Source organism: Silene latifolia, chromosome 7 (genome assembly GCF_048544455.1).
Source record: "Silene latifolia isolate original U9 population chromosome 7, ASM4854445v1, whole genome shotgun sequence".
In the NCBI taxonomy this organism is placed as follows: domain Eukaryota; kingdom Viridiplantae; phylum Streptophyta; class Magnoliopsida; order Caryophyllales; family Caryophyllaceae; genus Silene; species Silene latifolia.
In genome coordinates, this window is record NC_133532.1 from 116,734,038 (window position 1) to 116,761,457 (window position 27,420).

General features: G+C 41.7%; 2 protein-coding genes across 2 annotated transcripts; both read right to left on the reverse strand.

Moving 5' to 3' along the window:
- Positions 1-3,525: 3,525 nt before the first annotated feature.
- Positions 3,526-17,765, reverse strand: LOC141591269 (uncharacterized). Its single transcript, XM_074411609.1, has 2 exons — positions 17,055-17,765; positions 3,526-4,294 (listed from the first exon to the last, which is right to left on the reverse strand). The coding sequence occupies exons 1-2, from the start codon at positions 17,724-17,726 to the stop codon at positions 3,632-3,634; spliced, it is 1,335 nt and encodes a 444-aa protein (XP_074267710.1). The 5' UTR covers positions 17,727-17,765; the 3' UTR covers positions 3,526-3,631.
- A 1,980-nt stretch (positions 17,766-19,745) lies between these two features.
- LOC141592675 (G-type lectin S-receptor-like serine/threonine-protein kinase At1g11300) lies at positions 19,746-24,555 on the reverse strand. The gene is made up of 8 exons (XM_074413434.1): positions 24,379-24,555; positions 22,002-23,297; positions 21,812-21,922; positions 21,304-21,479; positions 20,936-21,146; positions 20,610-20,847; positions 20,370-20,520; positions 19,746-20,225 (listed from the first exon to the last, which is right to left on the reverse strand). Exons 2-8 carry the CDS (start codon positions 23,260-23,262, stop codon positions 19,920-19,922), a joined length of 2,454 nt encoding a protein of 817 aa, XP_074269535.1. The 5' UTR covers positions 23,263-23,297; positions 24,379-24,555; the 3' UTR covers positions 19,746-19,919.
- Positions 24,556-27,420: the final 2,865 nt, after the last annotated feature.

Genomic DNA, 27,420 nt, shown 5'->3' on the forward strand with positions numbered 1-27,420 from the left:
GGACGCGATGGCTGCTGCGCCTCTTCCCGAGCCCTTCTTTGCATGATTTACGTATCTTTTTTATATCTTTCCGAGATTCACTTCCAAAGAGTCTCCGAAACCCTATTCCTTCACGTGATTAGTATAAATAGGAGCCTTCGCTCCTCATATTTCTCACGCGAGTGTCCGCCCTTCTCTTCTCCCTTTGCATTCTAGACTTCGTTCTTACTAATTGGCGCCTACGTGCTTGGACTTCCGACCACGTAAGCTCGGATCTTTCCGGGTACCAGCCTTTCCGTTGCATGACCGACCAATTTGACCAACTACACTCAATCAATCTAAATTAATCAATCGTTTTCCTCTTACGAGGGCACTCTTTCCTTGCATTCGCGTCGAGCATTCACTAGTCGATTCTTAGTTCATCTCGTTCCGTCAACATGTAAGTCTGAGGGTGTAATCTCTCCTTTTATTTATTGTATTTTATCTTATCGTACCACTCATGTAAGATTTATGTCGAATACACCATTAAAACCGATTTCTAAAACCGTGCTTTAAAACTCTGTTTTTACGGATTTCCGTGGACGATGACGTTGAGAAAGGACGCAAAGAATCGCTCTTTGCGCCTCTTGAAGGAGCGCAGTTCCTGCTGCGCCTCTTCGTGAGGCTGCCGCAGTTCCTGCTTCCTTTCTTCTTCCTTCGTCTTCTGTTATTCGCCAATTCTTTTTATTTGTTCCGTTTATTTGTTAAATATCTATCGTATTAGCATATAATTCACATGTGTATATTATTCATCGTCTTTAGCATGTTTAATTCATCACAAATCCGACTTAAATCCCTAATAATCCAATATTTGCGGGTTTTCGTCATTAAATTCAATTCCGGGTTATGGAGATTCAATTCATCAATATTGAGTTTCTGGAATTCGATCGTTGATATATTTTCATCTGTCTTTTGTCGTATTCATTGCATATTCGTCATTAACTCATCATATTTAACTTAATTAGCTTGTTTAATTAGTTTGTAATTATTATCATTCATCCTTGTAATTAATCCGTTTAATTCCGTCTCATTCATGTTTTACTGTTTTTATGACCCATTCATATGATAAATAATACATTAAATCACTTTCATCCGAGTCAATAATCTAATCAATCCTTAAAATTAACAATTAACATTAACGATTTGCAGTTCCGGCTTCACAGCCAGAACTCACCCTTGGAACAGACGCAGCAACTGCTGCGCCTCTTCCAGAGGGCGCAGCTCTGCTGCGCCTGGTCCAGGATGATTTCTGTCCCTGAACTCCGTTTCTGCCTTGACGTAATTAATTAGTTTACGTATTAATTAACTAGTATCCGTAATCACGCTAATTCCTGTTCGTTAATTATTTATTCTTTCTTTTATTTCTTTTTTATCAAATCATCCGTTTTAAAGGTATTTTCGACATAAATCGCCTATTCCATTGTAATTAATGTAATTTCCATTATTGTAATTTATCGTTATTGTATTTATCCTATTGCTTGTATGTTTTCACATGTAATCAATATTAAATCCTACTTTGACATTAATTGTATGCTAATTATGTGTCTCACCGACTTAGTCTTAATTCACATGTTAGGATTAATCTAATGGATGTTGCATTGCATGCATATAGCCGACGATATATCAAGTACGAATAACTTCCCTAATCATTAGTAGAGGCCGCTATCGAGGCGGGCGGGATTAGGTGTTCGATCAAAAGAGCTTCCTAATACGTACCCTCACCCCTTACTCCAGATCTCCGTGAGCACCCGTGTTCATTGGCATCCACGAGAGTCATTCTAGACATAGAATGCTAAGGGTAACGATTGCTTAGTGTTCATGTCACTACTTTATGTCTTGACATGACATGAGGTATTCGAACGGTTCCAATTTCCCATAAAAATTGGTGGCGACTCCTTACAAAATGCAAACGCTTGTTTCTCTTTTCCTCACCAAGCGCCCCCGTGGGCGGCCCGCTGTCCACACCTCTTTGGTGCAAGTTTTGGGTGGTTGCAAATGCCCTTCACATGTGTGGTCTTTGACCCTTCAAAACCCTAGCAACCCCTTTACTCACCTCCTTTATATAAGACGTGCCATCCTCCTCATAAAACCTAAGACTTCTTTCTGAATTTATTTTCAAGTTTGCAAATTTGTTTTTCAAAGCTTTAAACCGTGTGTTATTTGCAAAACCTTTAAAGAGTCTTCAAGTTACTACAGTCGTGGCTACTGTTACTTTTATACTAAACTCTCTTGCTTAAGAATTGTTGATCTTGTAAAAGTTGTCCATCTCTATTCTTTGCTAAGAATATGTTAGTGGAAACTTGATCCTATAACATTCTAAGTGTGTTAGTAGAGTTTAGGACGGAGTAGTCTTTAACTCTTGGCAACCGGAGTAGGTTGCGAGTTAGCTTGTCATAAGAACGGAGTAGTTCTTGTACTAGCTTTACAACCGGAGTAGGTTGGTGTCTTTTATTGTAAGGGTCTTTTAGTTGTCGGAGTAGATCACTAAAAGAAAGCAATAAAATGGTAGATTGGACGTAGGCACTTGAGTTTCTTGCCGAACCAATTCAAAAATCTCGTGTTCAAGTGTTTACTTTATTTCCGCTGCAATTTACTTTGTTTGTTTGTTTTGCTTTGCTTAAACTTAGAAGTAACAGTTCATCATACTGTCACATTTGGCCTGCAGTCATATTCCACAAACTGAGACAAATAGCTACAGTCAGAACGATTGTTACTTTCATACTTCAGCAAACATTCATCGTGATACTTGTTTAGTCTTTCAATATTATTCAAAGTATCTCCTCATCTCTTTTGTCCTCATAACTCACTTTAATTCAATAAAGTTGAAGTTATAAAATTTTTAAATAGTACCTAATTCACCCCCTCCCCCTCTTAGGTACTTGAATCCATAAACTCAACAAACCACCAAACCAAATTAATGCTTTTTAATTAAATAGACAATTTATATCTAATTACAAACATAATCAGCGTGTCATAAATGTTTGGGAGCTCTTATAAATAGAAGCGCTAATATTTTCCAAAAACTCTTGTTTAGTCTGGTGGTTTAAGTGTAAGCAACAGGTATAAACGCGGGAGAGCGACTTGAATCCGAGCCTAGCTTCGGTGATGACGTGGACCCATTTTGCGTAATAAATTTGAAACTAACCCATTTTGTTAAATATATTGGTTTTTAACCCCATTTTAAGAAAAACTTCACATATGACGCTATTAACAATGGTGTCTACAGATGCGGTTTTGCTACCAAGCAAGAACCATATGAAGAGGTAAATAATAGACCGTATCTTATGTTATGTAAATTTATCATGATGCTTATCAGTACAGCTTTTGTTCTTAGTAATTTCATCAACTGTTTTTCGGTTTGAGACTTTGAGGTGCTCTTATGTTTCATTTACCTTTTGATAAGTGTTCTTCTTGTGGTAGTTTGAAAAATCGTTTGTTCTTTGCCTACATCTTTGTTGAATAATGAGAGAATCGAACTTTACGAGTAGAAATCCAAAGGCATATCTTCAATAATCATGGTATTAAATTGACCTTACATCTGGTGTACAAATGTACAACTACATACTCCATAATAGTTTCTTAGGTATATTATCGTCTAACGAGCTCGTACAGTTTAAGGGATTTCTCGAGAGTTGAGCGAGCCATGGCAACAGTACGCCCACAACTTACGCACCAATTTCTTCACCAGCTTAATTAAAACACGAAGGATATGTCCAAGTAGCAGAGCGAGTAACAAAATTATCCAGACAGCGCTCGAAACAGTTAGTGCTAGGAGAATTGCATCATCCGGGAGTTCATTCGAAGGATGTGCCAAATACAGGAAGTAGGTATATATTGTTGAAGTAAGAGAGACCCACATTGTAGCGATCAGAACAACCACAAAGAGTCGTTTGCAGGGAAGCCCGCCTATAAGGACCAACACCACGCTTAGAGATGATACTAAACTTATGGTATTCACAATCGTTAAGTTCTTATATCCGTAGTCAGAGATTTTGTCTTTCAAATCCGGGTTAACTCCAAATTGGAAAGCCATAGTTGCAATCACGGTGGCAACCACCATTAGTGTATTTCGTTGTTTGTTCAACCATTTCCCATCTTTGTTCTTTTGTTTTTCCATTGCTTTTGCTTTCAATGCTTTTGCTCGCTTTAGCGTTTGTCGAATTTCCTTGTCCTCTGGGCTCCTCCCATTTTGAGCGAGACAGTCAAGTGCTGTTAATCCACTCTTGTTGACTGCATTTTGTTGCATCTTCTTCATTTTTGCCAACAATTTTACCGCCTGCATTTATAGATTGCTCGGAAATTAAAAACACATCAGTAGTATGTCCGTTCTTGTTTGAGTGAAAATATCATTAGCATACCACACTGCTCAATTATCGCCTTAAACTTTTGGTTGGTTGAAGGCGAAACGAGGTGAACCTCATGAATCATGATCAATACCCAACCAGCTGTTTAATACTTATACTAGTTTAGATCCCGCGCAATAAATGCGCGGTATTTATAGACTTGGCCCTGTTTTTTGGACTGAAATTGTCTAAACTGAACTGAACTGAACTTAATGGAGCTGAACTGAACTGAACTTAACTTAATGGAGCCGAATCGAATCGAATCAATCAATCAATCGAATCGATTCTGAATCGAATCAACTCAATCGAATCGAATGAAATAATAATAAAAAAATTATAATAATAATAATAATAAATATTATAATAAAAATAATACCAATAATAATAAATATTATTATAATATTATTCATCAAAAATAATAATATATTAATATAATCTAATAATAATAATAATCTAATAAGATATATAAAAAATAAAATATTAATATAATAATAAATATAGTAATAGTAATAATAATAATATATTAGTAATAGAAATGATAAAATTATTAATAATAATATACTATATTAATAATAATAATAACTAAAAATAAATAATAATAATATAATAATAATAATAATAATAATAGTTCTAATATAATAACTTATTAACATAATAATATTAAAAATAATAATAATAATAATAATAATAATAATAATAATAATAATAATAATAATAAATATGTGATAATATTAATAATAATGAGTATATTAATAAAATAATAAATATAAAATAATAACTTATTAATATAATAATAATAATAATAATAAATATGTTATGAATAATATTAATAATAATGAATATATTAATAAAATAATAATAATAATAATAATAATGATAATAATAGTAATAATAAATGTATTAAATTTAAATATAATAATATAAACAATACGAATTAATTATTAATAAATATAATAGTAATATAATAAATATAAAAATAGTAATATAATAATAATTGATGGGGCATATTCTGCACCCGCTGACCGAGTCAACATCTTGACCAAGGTCAAAGCTAAAAGACAACACGTCAAACAAAGGAAGGGACACTGGCCGGCTGAAGCTCTTAGGCCGCCACTCACTCCTCGGTCTCGGCGACTAGCCGGCCGAGAGGCATATCAGCATACTCATATCCGGCCCCCTCGGCATGGAGCCAACCAGGCCTGCCGGCCTGCCACGGGTCCCTCGGCCGAGGGCAAGACAGTCTTTCCACCTGCTAGCCACTTGGCCACTACGTGACAAAAGGTGAAAGTCTATAAATACTCCACTTCTCTCAACGAGAAAATGATCCACAATTCATCCAAATATCACACATAAACCGGTATTATCTTCCTTATCTCTCTAGAATATACTTCGCCAAGTAACACACAACTTAATCTCTTTAAGTTTACTGACTTGAGCGTCGGAGTGAGTACGCTCGGTGCCAAGCCGAGCCCTCAGTTTGTTCATTGTTTCAGGAGAGGCCGAAGGGAAGTCAACCAAAGACATCATTCTACAAGCCACGAGTGGTAACAAACATCTGCTCTGGAATTACGCCCGGAACAATTGGCGCCGTCTGTGGGGAAAGATACTAGAAGCTAGTCACATTCATTCCCAAACAAAAAAAAAACACACAAAAACCCACCCAAAAAGCTAAGAAGATGTCGAAACAACAAGAAGTATTTGTGACTGACGAAACCGAATTCTGCCAAGATGATACCGTCCACAATTCTGGGGTTGTGCAACCCCCCACCGTCCGGGTGACTCAACCGGAGTACGGGATGCCAATAATACCAGATACGCCGTCGCTGCCCGCCGACCAAGTCACCATCATGGGACATGTGGTTGATGCAGCTAAACTGAAGCTACTCCTTGACCTAATTGGTAGCACGCCGACTCACACTGTCACACCGACAAGAGCGGCGGCACCCGTACAGGAGACCAGGGCCCAAAATGTGACTCCGAGAAACTTGAACGGAGCACCTTCGGAGGAAGCGGCCCTGTCTGTCAAGACGCCGGGAGCCCAGTGCTAGTGGTAGACCTGAGTCCTTCCCGCACTCGCGGGAGGACGGCGTCGCCGCAGCACCGACGAGGCATGCCCCAGAGGAGTGAAAGAAGTCCGACTCACCAGAGTCGGAGAAGAAGCCCGACTCACCAGAGTCGGAGAAGAAGCCCTTCCCGCCACGGAGAGAGGAGCCGGACTAGGGATGCGAGGAGCCGATCGCCGCGTGTCATTCGACACGTGGTCAGACATCCCCTCAACCCCTACGTCCTAGAGGTCCCGGTGCCGACTAAGCTAAAGTTGCCACCCATATCGTACAAAGGAGAAAGCGACCCAACCGACCATGCCGAGGCTTTCGAGTCTTACATGTCGGTGTAGGAACAGCCTGATGAGGTTTGGTGCCGAGTCTTCCCAACGACCCTGCATGGGATGGCACAAAGCTGGTACAAGGGGCTACCCAATGGGTCGATATACTGCTACGGCGACCTAAGGGACATATTTTTGGCCCAGTATTCTTGCAATAAGAGGAGGGCCGTCGAGACATCGGATCTCCTAACCATCAAGCAGGAGGGAGGCGAGTCTCTCCGAAGTTATGTGAAGAGGTTCGACGCCAAGGTTCAGGAGATTCGTGAGCTGAACAGCGAGCTGGCGGCCTTCGCGCTGATGAAAGGCCTCCCAAGAGGGGACTTGAAAAACGAGCTCATCAAGTGCGGGGGCCTGAACTTAGACTCCGCCAGGAAGATGGCCGACCAAGCCATAAAGGTGGAGGACTACCACAAAACCTGGGTAGGCCCCAGCGAGGCCGGGCACTCAGAGAGTAAAAGCCGCCGGGAGGACAACCCGGACGAAAGACGCCGTGATAATAATAGGTCACGGTCTGATAGGTCCGCCAGGAAACAGAACTCGGCGGGCGCCGGGGGGAGTTCGGGACCGTACTACCAAAAGCGGTACCATGATCACACCCCCCTGGTCGTATCTGCTGCCGAGGTCTTCGCCCTGAGCAAGAACGAGGGTCAGAAGTGGGAAAGGCCCCCCAAGGCGAGGGGGGACGGTGACACGAGCCAATACCGTGAGTTCCACGGCCACATCGGTCACTTAACTAACGACTGCCGGCATCTGAAGAATGCCATTGAAGAGCTGATCCGGAAGGGGAGCCGCGGCAAATATGTTGCCGGAGGTCAAAAAACTGATACCGGCGGGTCAAATAAAAAATCCGTCTTCGAACGGATCGGAGTAATCCATGTTGTTATCGGGGGCAACGAGAACGGTGGGTCCGCTCATGGGCACAAACGGCACCTGAATGAACTATATCAGGCCATCAACTTTGTGCCCAAAACAGCAACCCCCGCTTCCAGCATCCCCGATATAACTATTGGGAAGAAGGACTACGAGGGAGTCATCGCCCCTCACAGTGACCCACTTGTAGTCCACTTGGGCATAGCCAACCACCTTGTCAAAAGGTGCCTGATTGATACAGGTGCCTATACGAACATCATGTACAGGGAATGATTTCTCAATCTCGGCCTGAAGATTGAAGACTTAAGCCCCTGCACCAACCCTGTCTGATTTTTTAGGGCCGGCTTGGTACCCCAGGGTCAATCAAAGCGCGGTGATGTTCGACGAGGGAAATGCGGCTAAGAATGTTAATGCCTCGAGTTCGTGGTCATTGACGGCTTGTCTGCCTACAACGTTCTTATAGGCCGAGTCACTCTGAGCGAAGCCGACGCAGTAGTGTCCATCCGGGCCCTGACACTGATGTATGTCTCGGACCGGGGGGAAGCGCATAAGCTCGTCTCAAAAGACGAAAAGGACGAAGTAGTCAATGTCCAGATATCTGCCAGAGGGTACAACATGCAATCCTTCAAAGTGGCGAAGAAGTCCGAGAAGGGCAAGAGCCCATCCTTACAACAGGAGGGCGACCTCATGGATAGCACCGTCGGCATGGTCGAGGGAGCCGAGACCGAAGAAGTAGAGATTGACCCAGGCCGCACCGTAACTGTCGGTGTCAACCTGGAGCCAAAATTCAGAGCCGACCTCCTAGACCTGCTGAGGAAGAATAAAGATGTCATCGCCTACTCAGCGGCCGAGATGCCAGGGGTGAGACGGGAGGTGATTGTTCACAAGCTAAACGTCCTCTCCACCGCTCGCCCTGTCAAGCAGAAGATGAGGAACTCATCAGCCGAGAAAGACGAAGCCATCAAAGCCGAAGTAGACAAATTACTAGCGGCGGGATTTATCATGCCTTGTACTTACCCAGAGTGGCTAGCTAATGTTGTAATGGTGAGGAAATCATCAGGGACATGGAGAATGTGTGTAGATTTTACCAACCTTAATAAAGCATGCCCCAAAGATTGTTATCCTCTGCCTCGAATAGATAGTTTAATTGACGCCACGGCAGGCTACACTATGTTGAGCCTGCTGGACGCCTTCTCAGGGTACCATCAAGTATTCATGGCCGAAGAAGACATGCCTAAATGCGCATTCATCACCAGAGACGGCACATTCATGTATAAAATGATGCCGTTCGATTTGAAGAACGCCGGCGCAACTTACACAAGGCTGGTGGACAAAGTGTTCCAAAATCAAAAAGGGCGAAACGTTGAGGCTTACGTCGACGATGCTATTGTAAAAAGCAAGTCTGACAGCGAGCACTTAGCCGATTTACACGAGACATTTTGTTCACTAAGGAAATACAAGATGAAGCTAAACCCAAAGAAATGCAACTTCGGTGTCCGGGCCGGCAAGTTCCTCGGCGTACTTGTCAGTGCCAGGGGCATTGATGCCAATCCAGAGAAAGTCCAAGCAATACTGGACCTACCGGAGCCGAGGAACAGAAAAGAGGTAATGACGCTGACCGGGAGGATGGCGGCTCTGGCCCGTTTCATCTCTCGGTCAGCCGACAAAAGCACTCCATTCTTTACAGTGCTAAAAGGGAATAAAGACTTCAATCGGGGAGTAAAGAGAGCACGGCTTTCGGCAATCGAAAGCTCACCTTGACATCGCCGACCTGTCCCGGCCGATCTTTGGGGAGACGCTATATCTATATCTAGCGATTACCTCGGCCACGTCGATGACATGATCGTCGAGAAGAGAACAAGCAAGACACCAATCTACTTCGTCACCATACATTGTTGCCCGCCGAATGAAATTACCCGCTGATTGAAAAAGCGCCTTTCTTTGTCGTCGCCGCAAGGAAACTGAAACCTTACTTCGACGCACATCCCGTGACGGTCTTAACTGACCAACCATTGGAGAAAGCATTGGAAAAATTTGAGCAATCCGGCAGGCTCATCAAATGGGCAGTAGAGTTATCCGGCTTCGGCATTCAATACAAACCAAGGCCTTCGATAAAGGGGCAGGCACTTGCAGACTTCCTGGCCGAGTGCACATATCAAGAAGAGCAAAACCCCGGAGTATGGGAAGTATACACCGACAGGTCCTCCACGGCGAACAGTTCAGGAGCCGGCATCCTTATAATCAGCCCAAACGGGGACGAGTTTGAATACGCCTTGAAATTTACCTTCTCGGCCTCAAACAACGAATCCGAATACGAGGCGGTGATAACTGGAGTCGAGCTAGCTAGGACTGCCGGGGCGGAACACATCATTTTGAAAACAGATTCACTTTTAGTGGCTAATCAAATCAGAGGAGAGTTCGAGACTCGAGACGACGGGATGGTAAGATACCTGGAGAGGGTTAAAGCTGACACTTCCAAATTGAAATCTTTTCAGATACAATGCATTCCCAGGTCTGAGAACAACCGAGCCGACGCTCTCTCAAAGCTTGCCAGTTCAACCATCAAGAATGTCAGTCGAACCGTGCTGGTAGACATCAGGAACGCCAAAAGCATTACTGAGACCGTCGGCATGGTGGGCGACATAGAGGCCGAGACGACGTGGATGACTCCGATAATGAAGTACAAATTGACAAATGAATTACCGGAGGACCGCAGTCTCTCGCAGAAGATAAAGAGGATCGCAGCAAGGTACTTGGTGTTTGAAGGAGAATTATACAGGAGGTCCGTGATAAGGCCACTCTTGAAATGTGTCGGCCCACCCGACGCGGAGCTAATCTTGTGAGTGAAATTCACGAAGGCATCTGTGGACACCACATGGGGGCAAGAACACTAGCCCACAAAGCTCTCCGAGCCGGCTACTTCTGGCCCACCATGCTTGAAGATTCCAGAACAAAGACCAAGAAGTGCACAAACTGTCAGATGCATGCTCCGGTGATACATGCTCCTTCCCGGGACCTGCAACCGGTACTTAGTCCCCTTCCTTTTGCACAGTGGGGGATGGATCTGCTAGGGCCATTTCCAACGGCCTCCGGAGGAAGAAAGTTCTTGATCGTCGCCGTTGATTACTTCACCAAATGGGTTGAAGCTGTAGCAGTACCTGCGAAGACCACTGCGGCCGTAAGAAAGGTAATCTGGGAAAATGTCATAACTCGTTTTGGGTTACCCCAAGTCATGGTATTTGACCACGGCCGAGAGTTTTGGAGCGACATGATAATGAGTTGGTTAGAGGAGCTCGGCATCAAGTTTGCATACTCCTCCGTCTGCCACCCTCAGAGCAACGGACAGGCGGAGGCAGCCAATAAAACCATACTCAACGGTTTGAAGAAGAAAGTTGAAGACCTAAAGGGAAGATGGGCCGATGAGTTACCCGGCATCCTGTGGTCCCTTCGAACCACGGAGAAAGAAGCAACGGGGTACAGTCCATTCCACTTAGTCTACGGGTCCGAAGCCGTCCTGCCAATTGAAGCATCGGTGCCGACATTCAGAACGGCTACCTTTGACCCGGTTGAAAACGAGGAAGGCCTGAAAGCCTCCCTAGACCTGGTCGAAGAAAGCCGAGACACGGCACGCCTCAACTTGGCAAAGATACCAAAACCGAATGAGAAGAGCCTACAACCGAAGAGTCCACAAAAGGGACTTAAAAGTAGGGGATCTAGTCCTAAGAAAGTCGGCCGCCACCAACAAAGGAAACATCCATGGTAAATTAACGGCCAACTGGGAGGGTCCCTACAAAGTGGTTGAAGAAATGAGGCCGGGTACATACCGGCTGACAGACATGGAGGGTGTTCCCCTAATGAGTCATTGGAACACAGATAACCTAAGAAAATACTTTGTATAGCGGCGGAGGTGTCCAAAACTATTGTTGGCACCCCAACGCGTGTTTATATCTAATGAAGAATCATCCAAGTTTTTCATCAAAGTGTTTATCCCCTCCGTAGTCATATCGAGGTAGACGTCACGGCCCAAGCCGGGCAGTCACCCCAAGAAGTAGACGCCACGGCAGTCACTACCAGCGCAATTGATACTCGCGAAAGCGACCAACATGCCTTAGGAACGTATAAGTACAGTTGAGACGTAAATCTAGCCGCCTCGGCCAACCGAAGGCCTGGCAGAGGAAGCGATCAATATGTCTCTGATACTGAACGCTGTCGAGCCGTAACCTCTAGCCGCCTCGGCCAACCGAAGGCCTGGCAGGGGACACAACGGTCGATACGCTAACATGTTCACAACGGCGGTTGGGAAGCGCAAATCGGACGCCTCGGCCAGACCGGGAGTGAAAGAGGAAGCGACCAACATGCCAACATGTTTTAAAAGACGTTAAACACAGTTGAGATACGCATTCTAACTACCTCGGCCAGGCCGAAGGTAAAAACGAAAAAGCGCTCAATTAATAACGCAAAAAGACAAGTGAAGAATGGTGATCAAAAGCCCCGGCCAAGCCGAGGGCCAATAAGACAAAACTTTATTAAAAATGATTATAGGTTATAAGGAATACAGACGACGGCCGTCCCCATAGGGATAAGCCAAAACACAACCTACCAAAGTTTTACAAAAATGAGGAAATAAAGAACAAAAGGTTACAGACATTTGATTTGAAGCGCCAAAAGATGGCAGGGAGGAAAGGCTTAGTAATTGGCCCCCGAACAGCTGAAACTATCTGAGATGCCGGGTGAGCCTGGTGACGACCGCCCGTCTCCCTATGCCTTTTGCTGCTCGCCATCGGCGACGTCAGCAGCATCATCTTTGGTAGGCGACCCAGAAGCTGTCTTGGCAGCTTCATCCTCAGCTGCCCTTATTCTATCAGCCTCTTCATGGGCCGCCTTCGCCTTCTCAGCAAGGGCCGCCTTCTCCGCGGCCTCCCCTTCATCCTTCTTCACCCTTGCCTCCTCAGCGGCCTTCGCCTCCGCGGCCTTCTCTTTAGCTTCGAGCTTGTCATCAAGCAGCTCGTCGAATTTTTGCCACGGAAAAGAGCCATCAGGAAAGAGGTCCCCTATCACTTCCCTGGCGGCCTCTTCGGCCAGGTCCCGGTACTGGGCGCACATTTTAGGAAGGACAACGCTTTGGAGCGTCTCAATGTCCTCCTCCCTCTGGGCGATGATAGCCTCCTTATTCCGAACCACCTTCCCCTGGGCCTGAAACATGGACCTCCATTCATCCCTCTTCTTAGCATGGAAGTCGGCGACGGCCTGGAGCTGGTCACGCTCCTCCAGCAGTTTAGCGGCTTCAGCCGCCGAAGCCTCAGCCTTGGCTTTCTCAGCAAGGACTGCCTTTTCAGCATCCTCCCTAAGTTTTCGCTCAGCAGAGACAGCCTTTTCAGCCTCAGCCCTGGCTCCCTCAGCTTCCTTCTTCGCAGCAGCGACCTCAAGCCTAAGCCGCTCAAGCTGTGGGGCAACTTCAGCCATGACCTTTTCCTGCTCCATAATGTGAGCACCGGCCACCTCAGCCCACTTCGACAGCAGCCTGGACAAACTCAGGCCCTCCGACCTAATCTGGGCGGGGGTAGGCTTCGGGAAGGAGGAGACGATGGTGGCATCCTTACCACCAGCAGTTCGTTTCTCAGCACGCCGTTCAACAGTGCGTCCGGTAGACGGCAGCGGTGGATCTACAAAAAATTCAATCAAGGCGTCTGTGTCAACATATGTGGACATGCCAGAGAGACTGTCATCAGGAACGCCTAATGAACCGGCTAAGTCTGAGCCACAGGTTAGATCCGTACCAGTCTTGGCCTTCTTGGCCGGAGGATCCATTTCTTTGCCGGCCTCGGCAGCAGCAGCAGCGACAGCAGCGGCAGAAGGTGTCTCCTTTCTCTTACGAAAGAGAGGAGATTCCTCTGCCACGGTGACTTCGTCCTCGACAGTAATATCGACGATCTCCACCGTCTCCTTTTGGACTGAAGGGAGTGGAGGTGGAACTGATGTCGACGCCGTCGCCGCCGAAGACTTTGTTTTCCGCGTTCGGCGCGGTATGTTACCAGCAACCTTCGCCTGGGCCGCCGACGTATCTAAGCCCTTCAGCTGCTGATCCATGAGATCATTTGGCGCCGGTCTACGATCACGGGCCTGAGCCTTAGGATGCAAATCAACAACGGTCTTGTCCTTGGCAAGCCCCATTCTCCGGAGGATATCCTCAGACAGGTCCGGGCCAAAATGGTCTGCAAAGGAAACGAAGCAAGAGTTAAGTGAAAGAAATAAATCAAAATTCAAAAAACAGAAACATTGAAAGCAGAGATGGGCCTCACACCGACCTCACTCACCCTGTGCTAGGGCCGGTATGAGGCCGACATGGCAGAGCAGCTCATCCTGAAGAATGATCTGCGTCGGGGGAATCCATCTCTTCGGCACCACATTCTTCTCCGCCTCAAACAGCCTCATCGCCAGCTTCTCATCCGCATTAAGAGGGACCTTGCTGGCGTCCATCTTAAGCTTGCTCCGGGTGACCCATTTGTCATGCTCCGCCTTACTCTCGCACCGCAAATTGACTTGGTGCGGGAAGGACCGGGGCAGGGGATAGTCATCCGGCACCTCAACGTACACCCACCGCTCTTTCCAGTCCTTGCAGGAGGAAAGCTTATCCACGGAGACGTAACCCGGCTCCATCTGCACGCTGTACCACCCGACGCGACCAGGGAACGACGGCCGAAGGTGATGAAGCCGACGGAATAAATTAACCGTTGGGACCTCCCCCTTGAAGAGACAGAGCCAGACAAAGCCGACTATAGTCCTAATAGCCAACGGGTGTAGTTGGGCCACGCCGACGTTCATGGCTCTAATGATGGCCATAACGTATTCATTCAGCGGAAATCGGAGCCCGTACTCCAGGTGCCGGATGTATACGCCGATACAGCCCTTCGGAGGGCAACAGACCGCCTGGCCTTCCCCATGGATAACAATATTATACCCCCTGCCGAAGGAGAAGTGACGTTCGAAGAAGTCAGGACCAGAACAACTGGCAAATTTGTGGGTCCAAGCACGGTCAGGGCCGACCTTACAGGCGTCGCCGTGATCCATGACGTACGACCTCCCCTCATTAGGAGGAGTCCTTTCAAAATCATCCCCGTCATCATCAACATCATCATCATCCTCCCAATCCTCCAGAGCTTTTGGATCGACTTCGGGAGAAGGAGACCTAGGGCCCCCGGACCTTATCGGAACGGCGGCTAGTGCCTCCTCCTCATCAAGACGCGACGGGGAACCCCCCGGCGCAGGCTTACTAGGTCCGGCACAACCAGAAGACATGTTCACAACAAAAACTTAAACAATTGAAAAGTTGGAAAATTTGTTTGTTTACCTTGGGAAGAGTGTCACGCCGAGTAACGATTCTGAAGATTAGAAGAGAAAGAAGCCCTTTGAAAAGTTTAGAGAGAAGAAAATTTTAGAGAAAATGAAATTGGTGGCCAATTTCAGGGGCTAACTGCCCTATTTATAGAGGAAAGCCCATGAAGAAGGACCAATCAGGGCACAGCCCATGAAACGTCAGCCAATCAGCAAACAGACACGTGTTAGACATGGAGCCATGGAATGTCAATCGTCGCAACAGTTGAACGTCAATCAACGCAACAGTGGCCAAACGTCTTCAACACGCCCCTTCATATCTCTTTGCCTATCCATCTTCCTCGACAAACTCCTAAATATCCGTTCTCCGCCGGCCACATGATCAACCAAGCTAGGTAGCACCGGCCGGGGGCAATCAAAAACAACCGGCACTCTCCACCCCGGTCTCGGCCAGCGTCATTTTCTTTTCCACATCGGATGTCCATTACACAACCATGTGGAGGGGGGATATGGTACGGCCATAACATGATCAAGCCGAGGTAGAAGCTCGCCGATGCAGAAAATTTTTACCTGCGCAGAATACGCTCAACACTCATCGAAGGTCCATACCACGGCATACACTACGCTGGGGGCAAATTGATGGGGCATATTCTGCACCCGCTGACCGAGTCAACATCTTGACCAAGGTCAAAGCTAAAAGACAACAAGTCAAACAGAAGGACAGCATGGCCGACAGAAGCCTGCCGGCCTGCCACTCACTCCTCGGTCTCGGCGACTAGCCGGCCGAGAGGCATATCAGCATACTCATATCCGGCCCCCTCGGCATGGAGCCAACCAGGCCTGCCGGCCTGCCACGGGTCCCTTGGCCGAGGGCAAGACAGTCTTTCCACCTGCTAGCCACTTGGCCACTACGTGACAAAAGGTGAAAGTCTATAAATACTCCACTTCTCTCAACGAGAAAAGGATCCACAATTCATCCAAATATCACACATAAACCGGTATTATCTTCCTTATCTCTCTAGAATATACTTCGCCAAGTAACACACAACTTAATCTCTTTAAGTTTACTGACTTGAGCGTCGGAGTGAGTACGCTCGGTGCCAAGCCGAGCCCTCAGTTTGTTCATTGTTTCAGGAGAGGCCGAAGGGAAGTCAACCAAAGACATCATTCTACAAGCCACGAGTGGTAACAAACATCTGCTCTGGAATTACGCCCGGAACAATAATAATAATAATAATAACAATAGTAAATATATTAATATAATAATAATAATAATAATAATAATAATAATAATAATAACAATAGTAAATATATTAATATAATAATAATAATAATAATAATAATGATATCAATAAGAATAATAATAGTAATGTTGAAATAAACTAATATGAATCGAATCGAATCGAATCGATTGAATCGAATCGAATCGAATCAATTGAGCCGAATCGAATCGAATCGAACTTATTAGAACTGAAATTAAGTCCAAAAGAACATGGCCTACTAATATAGATCCCGTGCAATATATGCACGGTATTTATTGAGTTTTACTTTTTAGTATATTATTTATAGAATTTAAATTGACAATTTACTTATTTTTCATGTTTCTCTTTCTTAATGTATTTTGATTAGAGAAATAAAATAAAAATTTAAATCATAAGAATAGTTAAATGGGTGTTTTTTTTTGAATTTTTTTTTGTTTTTTTTTTTACCGAGAAATTAATGATGTTAATTTAAAAATATTTACTAATGACATATTTTTTAGTTGCAAATTTTTATCATAAAAAAGTCAATGAATTTTAACAAATATTTACTAATACCATATTTTTTAGTCGCATCTTTTTATCATAAAAAAAGTCAATAATTTTTTATCAATAAGTTCTTTAAAAAAAGAACTTTCTTATCTTAAAAAGATCGGAGAAAAATTTGTGCAAAATGTGAAATATTAAATGTTATAAATATTTAAATACAAAAGATTATATCGATTTATAACTTATCATGTCCACACCTATAGTATATGCTAAAAATACTAAGCACTATTCTAGGAAATATGTTTTAGGCAGGGAAAATTAGAATTTCGTCTATTCATTTAGTAAATAGGGGATATATACCTCGAGTTGCTTGGCTACCACAGCGAGATGCAAGACAGTGTTACCATTAATGTCCTTAGCATTAAGAAGCTCCCCCATAGCATTCACCGAGTACTTGAGTGGCTCAAATTGTGCGTACTTGACGCACAAATGCAAAATGGTCTCATGGGAATTAGTTATTTCTCGAGCAGCACTTGGGTTCGTACTAACAAGAAACTCGAGCACATGGAGATGGTTATATATGGCCGCAACATGAACAGGGTTCCGACCATCTTGATCGCGTGAAAAGCACATATTAGGAATCACTTCGAGTAACTTCTTCACTATTTCCAAGTGCCCTTTCTCCGAGGCCAAATGTAGTGCAGATGCTCTAGTCGATTGAACAAGCTGACCGGCTAGATCAGGCTTTAGACGTAGTATTTCTGTGGTGAACTGTAGGTGACCGAGATTTACTGCAACATGTAATGGTGATTGCATGAAACGGTCTGATTTTTGAATGATGCAACGATCTAGGATGAATGGATCTTCGCAGAGTAAACCGTGTAAGGAATTCAAGTCTCCTCTAATTGTTGCATCATATAGTCTTGCAGTTAGGATGAGTGGATCTAATTGCGGTTTCAACAAGTTGTGTAGCGAATTCACGGCTCCGTTTAGTGTAGCTAGGATGAATGGATCAAGCTGTGTTTCTTCCATCTCTTGAAAGATTTGGAATAATTTTTAGAGGAAAGTGCTTCAGGTCATGTTTATAGGTGAACTTGAAAGGGGACTTTGTATTATCTTGCACTTGACTTTTCACGTATCCGTCTTAAGCTTAAAACGGGTCAAATAGTTAGGATAAGACAAAAGCAGATTACATTGGAAAACCAATAGATTGTCTTATACCCTCAACAAGTGGGGTGATATTTGACCCGTTTTAAGCTTAAGATAGACACCTTCGTCTTAAAGCGCTGTTTCGTAAACGGCATATTGGCCAATTTTTAGCATATTCAAGGGTTTTAACATATTTGACTAATCAATATGCTAATTTTAGTGTTTGGTAAACAGCATATTGAAATAGCATATTTGAGGTCAGTATGTTGTTTTACAATATGCTGTTTACCCCAGCATATTGGATAACATATTGTAAAATAGGAAAATTTTCTCCATTTTACAAACAAAACTAACAATCTACTAATCGTAATCTGCCAATAATATTTATCGTACAATAGAATTGGATGATATTTGTGTAAGTTTTATAGTCTAAAATAACATGTTCAAATCTCATAATGAACATGTATAAACTGAATGCGGAAGCGATAAAAGAGATCGATTACTTACCTCCAGCCATTGCTTGAAATATTTGATCCTTCTTAATAAACAACCCAATTCCTTATGCCCCAAATCTGACTTGGCTTTCAAACCCTCAGCCTCACAATTTAGATGGTGTATTTTCTTAATGAGGTAGGCTCGGTGAACCTTAATCAGAATAAATATTAAATATTAGTATAATACTTATTTGATTTATGGAAATATCTTACAATTTGAGTTTGAGTACATTATTATTCAATTGAAAGTAAGATAAAAAATAAATTGGAAAACACTCAAAATTAATTCTTCTAATTATAATATGCTAGTCAAATTTTTTGATAAAATCTGTCATTTATAATCTGCTTTTGCAATCTGTTTATGCTGAAATTAATCCGCTGTTTATAACAGTGAATTTATGTTCTAAAATGATGGCTGGACTTGGCTGAACGCTGCCAAAAAAAAAAAAGACTTGGCTGAACGACCTAAGTAGAAGAAATTTGGCAAGGTAACTTGCCATCACTAGTTTTTGTTTGGTGGGGTTAACTAAAAGATAAGAAATACTATGTGGTGATCAATTTCGGTTGCGAATTGACGAAATGATTTTAGGAAAATCTCAACATTTCAAAAGGGAAGGGTTGTAAAGACGAAGACTTATTTTCGGAAAACTAGCAGAATGTAAAGACGAAGACTTAAGCCGAAGATCCTTAGTGACATCGGTTGATTCTACTATGTTCCAACGACTCGTCTAGTTTCATCTTTATCCTGGCCCTGTGAAAAGATTCGCGCCATGCCAAAGTCTGATATCTTTGGATTGAGCTCTTCATCCAACAAAATGTTGCTCGCTTTAAGATCTCTATGAATAATCCTTAATTTAGAATCTCTGTGAAGGTAGATGAGTCCTCGACAAATTCCTTCGACAATGTGCAGTCGTTTTCTCCGGTCTAAAAGTTCTCGTTTTGTGGGATCTGAATTCGGACACACAACAGAAATGCACTCAAACTTTTATTAGGCATGAATTCGTAAACCAAAAGTTTTTCTTCTTTTTTAACACAAAAACCAATAAGCTTGACAAGATTCATGTGTTGCAGTCTAGAAATTACAATCACTTCATTTCGAAACTCTTCCAAGCCTTGTCCGGAAGCTGCAGAAAGTCGTTTCACTGCTATTTCTTGCCCGTCTTTCAGTATACGAGTACTCGTTCATCCCTCCCCTGCACAGCTGCACTTATTTCTTCTTAACGACAGTAAAAAAAGCCGAACTTGGGTTTTGCGCTTTAAAAAGACCTGTCCATATTAATGTGTATGTACCTTGTAACTATAGAAGAACTTCACACAGCCTCACTTAGCAAATACATCTATTATCCGCAACATAGCAGAAGGTAAAGAAGAAGACATCAGACGAAGATCATTTATAAACGAGGGAAATTGATTCCATGCTTTTCTCGGTCATTCACAATAGAATACATACATCAATTAACTACATGAATATTTCTACTTCATGAATAAGCTGCTGCACAGCTACCTAGCAGCGAAAAAGCGTCTACTACGTGTAAATCCTGAAATCCGAACCAAATTCAACTCTGTAACACTCTGTGATCGACTATCGAGCAGTCAGAGTAGTAACTGACACATTATTTCCTCCAGAGCTTTGATGTTGAGAGCTGCTACCATCTTCCTCGAATATTTGACGCCGATTGAAACCTGGTTGTTTCGGCTTTGGCAGATTTGCAATGTCTGAAGACAGCATTGATATAACAGTTGAGGTACTTGGCCTTTCCTTTACACTTTCTTGTACACATAGCAATCCCACTTGTATTGCCCTTATTATCTCTTCTGTATTACTCGGATCTGAGATTATCGGATCTATCATCGAAACTACTTCACCCTCAACCCATAGTTTCCACACCTAGAACAGTAGAAATTAAAGAAATAATTCATTTTCATAAGTTAACATATCATATAAAAAGAATTAAATGCAGCAGATGCCAACTAGCTTAGTTCAAATCCCGTCAGCATTAAAATCGAAAAAAAAAAGCAAGAAGTAACTCACATATCCCAAAAGTGTTAATGATTCCACCTCCAACCAGAAGGAACTGTTCCTTTTGCCAGACACAATTTCGAGCAACAAAACACCGAAACTGTAAACATCCGACTTCTCTGAGAAATGACCTTCCATTGCATACTCAGGAGACATATAACCACTGCATGGATAATCAGTTAAAGAATAATTAAGCAATTAAGCATCTAGAAGATTATATCATCTGTAATTTGTTTGTTTATGTAAACTTACTAGGTACCGACAACTCGTCTAGTTTCATCTTGATCCTGACCATGCTTAAAGATTCGTGCCATGCCAAAGTCCGATATCTTTGGATTAAGATCTTCATCTAGCAAAATGTTGCTCGCTTTAAGATCTCTGTGAATAATCCTTAATCGGGAATCTCTATGAAGGTAAATTAATCCTCGACAAATCCCTTCAATAATGTGCAAACGTTTCCTCCAATCTAAAAGTTCTCGCTTTGTATTATCTGCATTCAAAACACAAGACATATTTTATGATCTAGGAAAGAAAATTTAGGACTCGTCCAAGCCTAGGAAGTGAAATGAGAAACTTACCAAACAGAAATGCACTCAAACTTTTATTAGGCATGAATTCATAAACCAAAAGTTTTTCTTCTCCTTCAACACAAAAACCAATAAGCTTGACAAGATTCATGTGTTGCAGTCTAGAAATTACAATCACTTCATTTCGGAACTCTTCCAAGCCTTGTCCGGAAGCTGCAGAAAGTCTTTTCACAGCTATTTCTTGTCCGTCTTTCAGTGTTCCCTGTCAACAAGACTGATGCATTGAGAGACAGGAATATCGAACAATGGCTTAATAAAATGATATTATTTGTCTGTGGACAAGCAAAGTAGAGGGTTTCAGATAATCAGATGTATCTCATGTGCCGTCCTGCGCGTGAACAACTCTATTATAAATTTACCTTGAAGACCTGTCCGAAACCACCTTGTCCGAGCTTGTGACTTTCACTGAAGTTATGTGTTGCATCTATTAATATCCCAAATTCGAAAAATGGCAGCTCTTCGAACTTTGTTTTTTGGTTCGTCTTATCATTATAATTGATGGTCTCCAAGATATGCTTTCGTCTAGCTTCTTTTTCTGGCAAGAAAACATTATAACTAGTTATCAAGAGACAGGCTTTTATAGAAATTAGTGAACATTTAGAGCGCAAGGTATCTGTTATAACAGAAGCAAGAAAGACAAATAAGACAATAAAGAAAGCAACGCACAGATTTACGTGGTTCACTAACGGTGTGTCACCTACGTCCACAGGGCAGAAGGGAGAGAGTTTTATTAATGTGTGAGGAGTTTTCAGAATACAGATTCAAATGGTATGATAAGCATGACTGCTAGGGAGAGGCTAACAGATTCAAGGCACAAACCCAACAATATCGTTTCGTGATGAAATATTGTAGAAAAAGACATTTTACCTTTACGTCGAGCAAGCCATAGCCATAGGAATAGAAAAAACAAGGTAATCGAGCTAGTTCCTAATATAACGGAAGCTGCAATAATAATCGATTTCTGTCGTTTCTTGTTACCTACAAATAATATAACAAAAATTTCATTTAGTCATTGTGACAATACAAAAAACAAGACGTTGACGTTGTTAATACTTACGTAGTTCTGAGCTTGCAAGACGAAGATAAAGATTAATTCCACCACTGGAAAACTCTTGAATGTCGATCAAGTCTTTCGACCAGTACATACACCCAGCTCCGGCATCATAAGCATACGCTGTACAAGAACAATTCACTAAGCATTGGTTTCGACAATCATTTTGATTTAGTACTGACAACCACTCTTCAAGATCGGGCAACTTAACCGTGTCCATAAGTAAAAACCCATCTTGCGCGCTTCCTTTCCCGCACTGTAATGAAGTCCTCCTTACACAACCACTAGACCAATTTCCTCTGCTCCATTCCCCTGAACTTTTTGGAACAAATCCCTTTAAACACCGACAAATTGGAGAGCTTTGCGAGTTACAAGTACCGAAAGGCCCACATTTGCCATAAAAATCACACTCATCAACCGGATCCTGGTAAATTGTTACCCATGACTTTGAATCCGAGTCCCAGTAAACTTCACTTAGGGAGCCATCATAGTTAAAAACATAATGTGAGTAGGTTCGATTAATTGGTCCGGTGTATACAATTGTAACACTGTCTCCACTATCGTCTTTTTGGATAAAATTATCTGAGTAATTTGCTGGGGGGTCTGCATAGCTCATTCCCAAGAACACATTTCCATTCCATGGCCCACTTCGATAATGTCGTTTATTACCATCCCATATAACCATTTGAGGATGACTCACAGAATCAAGCCCAAGTGAGTACCTTCCAAATGACGGGTCAGAAGCACTTCTCCACGCGTATTGCCTTTGTAAATTGGTAGAGTTCATAGTCAGCTTCATATTCGGGAGAAGCGAGTCTGTGGGATCCTCAAAACTCTGCCACAGAACTTTACCATTGGTGCTTCTATAAACAAGATTACCTGAATCTAAAAAATCGATAGTAGTATTAGTCAAATTTGATGTCGGAGCTGTTGCATTGGGTGACCATAAGACGTCTTTGTTACCATTCACAACTTGAAGGGTCCCTTTTTCGGAAATCATTAGTAATCCTGAAGAATCTTTCAGTGGCTTATTTCGATTTGCTACCCAAACATAGTACGTAGGAGAAACATTATTGTACCAAATCCCAAGATATCGGTTTTTGGTGTTCAGAGGACTAAAGAACCCGAGTTTAAAGCTACCATTTGTAGACACAATGGTGTTTGGATCCTTAAGTAGTTCAGTGACCGAGAAATTAGTAGCAGAAATGGGTATGGGAAACGTTAGGCAGGCGTAAATGAGCAGGGTGAATTCCCAAAGCATCTTCATTACTTCTTATTTCGAGTCTCTTCACAAGCGCTTTCCTACAATGACCATACGAAAACATAAGATTTTTTTTTTGCTTCCTAATAAAAACTACTCCGTATTTATCATTAGCATTAGATAGCATCAAAGAAAGTGATATGTCATGAACTTACGTAGCTACCTGTGGATTTGAACCCTTGACCTTCTGTCACACTAGCTCTGAAGATATCATGTTAGATGAACCATCTGAACCAAAATCCTAAGGTGGCGGTTGAGGCCCAACTATTATATTTGTGAAAGGAAAATGAAAACTTTAATAGACATCACATATCTCGGGTTGTGGAGCTAAGTGGCTAGCAGGAACCCTCGCCCCCGACAGTTGAGATTTTTGAAATTTTTAGTTACATTTTTCAAAAAAAATTCCGCTCCCCCTAAAAGTTTTCGTCTCCCAATCTCAAATCCGGGCTCCGCCCCTGAGTTCTAGAGTTCATTGAGAACAGTCGCTTATTTTATGCAATAAAATCTTGACTCGCGGATGTCTCCTGTATGACTCAATCGATCGGTTTAAGAAATAATTTGGTTTGGGGTTCTAAATCGATTCCCCCATTCACATATAATGATCAAAAATTGAGTAAGAGTAAACAAGCGTCAATGAATAAAACCCATTACTGACAAGAGAATTACATACACTGACAAACTGCTAAAACGAGCAGCCCGCCTTATTTCAGACCGCAATAAGCTCTCACAAGTGAGAAGCACCTGGGTGGTGGATACCCCCATGTGTTTTTCCGCTCACATCTAAATGAGTTTTTTGTGAGAGAAAATGGTATCCGTCTGACAATTTCAGACGGATATAACGGTCTGAAATAAGAATTTGTGTAAAACGAGAGGGTTATTAGCAGAAACGGTCACTGCCTAAGCTTTTGTAAAATTGTAGCATTACTAATCTATCTAAAAAAATTCATAGAAATGAAACGGAGTAATTTAAAAACAAAACATTATAAAATCATATACTCTGTACTTCGTATATGTTTAGTTAAGATGGACACATATCCCTCTTAAATAAGAAACGTATCAAATGAAACAAAAAAACAGAATGTCTAAAAATAGAAAATAAATTAGAGCAGTCGGACAACTTACCCGGTATTTGAGAAAGCCAAGTACGAAGTATATATACAAGGAAGCTGGAACGTAAAAGGGCAAGAACGTGAAATCAAGCATTTGTAATTTATAATAATAATAATAATAATTTGGGATGTGGTTTTTCTGGTGTTAAAGCATCGTTTGATGGTTTTTCTATAATCCGACAGTGACTGGCTGACTGCATAATTTGCATTGACTTTATTTCAAAGTTTGTGGATTTTGGAGGTTACGTACAAATAATCACTCCCTCCTTCAGAGTCAATTGTTATCTATTACTCCCTCTTATTCTCTATTATCTTCCACATTTCCTAAAACGGCAAATTCACAAAGATTTTCCACTTTTCTTACTTCCTCCATTCAACTTCACTCTACCTATTTCACTTTTGTACACTATTCATAATTGTGTGTTCAATTTCGATTTTCTCTCGATACGTAAGTGGAAATATATTCATGTGGGATTTTGTTTGATTCGTCTTTACGAGTATATTAAAAATATATAACATTTATATTTTTTGCAAATACGTAGCTAACGATATTTAACGCGTAAAACACGCGTTGACAAACGTGAAAAAAGAAAGTGGTAGAGTGGAGTTGAATGGAGGAAGTATTTGTTATCTTTTGTGGTTATGATAACTTATGACCCCACATTCTCTATCTTACTTTCATTTATATCCACATATCATCACATCACTAAATTCTACCAAAAAACTAATGTAGAAGATCATAGAGAATAGGAGGGAGTACTTTTTATACAAAACCAATGCATTTGAAACAAACTAATTAAAATAAAGGAAAAATTGCCCACTTGCATACACTAGTTACTTGTTCAATACTTATTCGAAATAGAAATAGATAACAAATAAATGATACACCTCAAAATGGAAATAGATAACAATTTACCGCGATGGAGGCAGTGAAAAACAAAAAAGTGAGTTCTGAGAAACCGTTTCCGTAAAAAAAAAAAAAAAAAAAAAAGCGTCTTGTGACCTCTCACAAAAAGGGAGAGGGGACAAGGTGGGGCACCCCTATGTGCTTCCCCATTCACCTTTCATGGATATTTTGTGAGAAGAAATGATATCTGTTACAACTTACAAGCTTGTGACGGATATTACCGTCACAAAAGATCTTGTGAAAAATATGGAGTCAATGATATACAACCAGTCAACCACAGATACGTGACGGAAATGAAAAACTATTTGTGTGACTGTCGTTGTACTACTTGTTTGAAGTTGAATACGTTTGCTTAAACACAAAATCTCATCTTAGGCTCTTTGATCTTTCTTTATGGTTTAGGATTTGGTCAATTGTGTTATAATAATGAAGTAATTGTCTAAAAGAACAATTGGATCCCTATATAAGTGTCTGAGTTATTCCGAATTGGTTATTGAGGTAAGACGGTGTCCCTGCGTTTGACACAAAGATATTATGAAGAAACCCAATAATACTCACATGTGAGTGTTTTACACTTCCACATTGATACAAGAGGAGCGAGTTTACCACTTATAAGTTGAGGGGATACTTCCTCTATTACCAATTGGTTTAGAGTAAAACCTCGCTCAAAATCATGCTTGAAAGCTAACTTATGATTAGAGTACTCGTCTAGATGCAATCGACACTGGTTTTTCTCTTAGTGATATTATTATTACACAAATTCTTGTTTGTGACGGCACATATCCGTCACTCTTGAGTGACGGATACCATTTTACCTCACAAAGTACCCACTTTTTCTCTCTCTGCAACACTATTCATATGGTCCCCTTTCTCCACTAATCCATTTTGTTACCATTTTATCTCACAAAATATCCGCCACAAATGGTAACCCGTCACAAGGGAGACCAATTGTTATTATTACTAGAGTAAATTAATAATTACACCCTTCCAAGACCACTGATGAGAAAACAAAGCCTTTACCACTGAACCACATGATTTTCGTTGTATATTTGTTGCGCTAATATGTATTTATCCACTATTGAGCAATATTTGGAATAGCAAAATTCGATCCGCTTAACCGATATTTTTACGTTTGGGGTAGCGGACGCCACCCCTTGCTACCAGGTGGGCCCACCCCTGCCTAAAATCTCCCCCAAATTTTAAGCCTTGTTGAATCAAACAACCCTAACTTGTGGCGATTTCAATACCACATTCGTCATCTCTTTCACCTACTATCTCTCTAGTCATTTCTAACCTTGTCGACATTTTCACAGTATTTCCCTTGCTCCATAAACCAACTCATTTTGGGTTTTGAAAACACCAAGTTTTGGATTAAAAAGTGTAAGATAAGAAGAAGAAGAAAAAGGAGGGCAACTATCACTTTAACTTCGTCATCTTTTTGTCGCTAAGTATCATCACAAACTTCTTTTTGTTCTTGATTTTAGTTTCTGGGTTCATTTTTGACAAATTTATGGGTTCGAAATTCTAATTTCTGGGCTTGAAATTCTCAAATTTGGGTTCAAAACCCTAATTTAATTGGTGAATAACCCCTAATTTGTGTGCTTTAAGCCCTAATTTATATGGTTTTAAGTCTAATTTTTTGGTTTATAACCCTAATTTATGTGTTTCTTAAGTCTAATTTCTGGGTTTAAAACGCAAATTACCTGCGTCCCCAATATCGGAATGTAATGGGACTTCATAAAACAGCAGCTCTTCATCGTCCAGAATCATTAGGAATCATTAACTTTGATGATTCCAGGTTAGAAGAGTTAGCATTTTACAATTCATAATTTAAGAAGAGGGATGAATGAAATTTAAGATTTCTTCTGAATGAAGTGAAAATATAAGATGAAGGATGAATGAAGAGAAACATGAAGTATATGATACAGTAATGAAGGGCATTTTCGTCATAATTTTATACTTTAAAACAGAAAATTTGAATTTTGACGGAATATGTCACAATGAAGGTGTAATTATTAATTTACTCTTATTATTAAGTGAATTTTTGAGATTTTGAGGTGTTCTTGTCTTTCACCTTTTGATAAGTACAGAGATTAAGATACACATGTTTTCGATTCACTTTGTAAGGAAAGACTTTATGAACCTTCC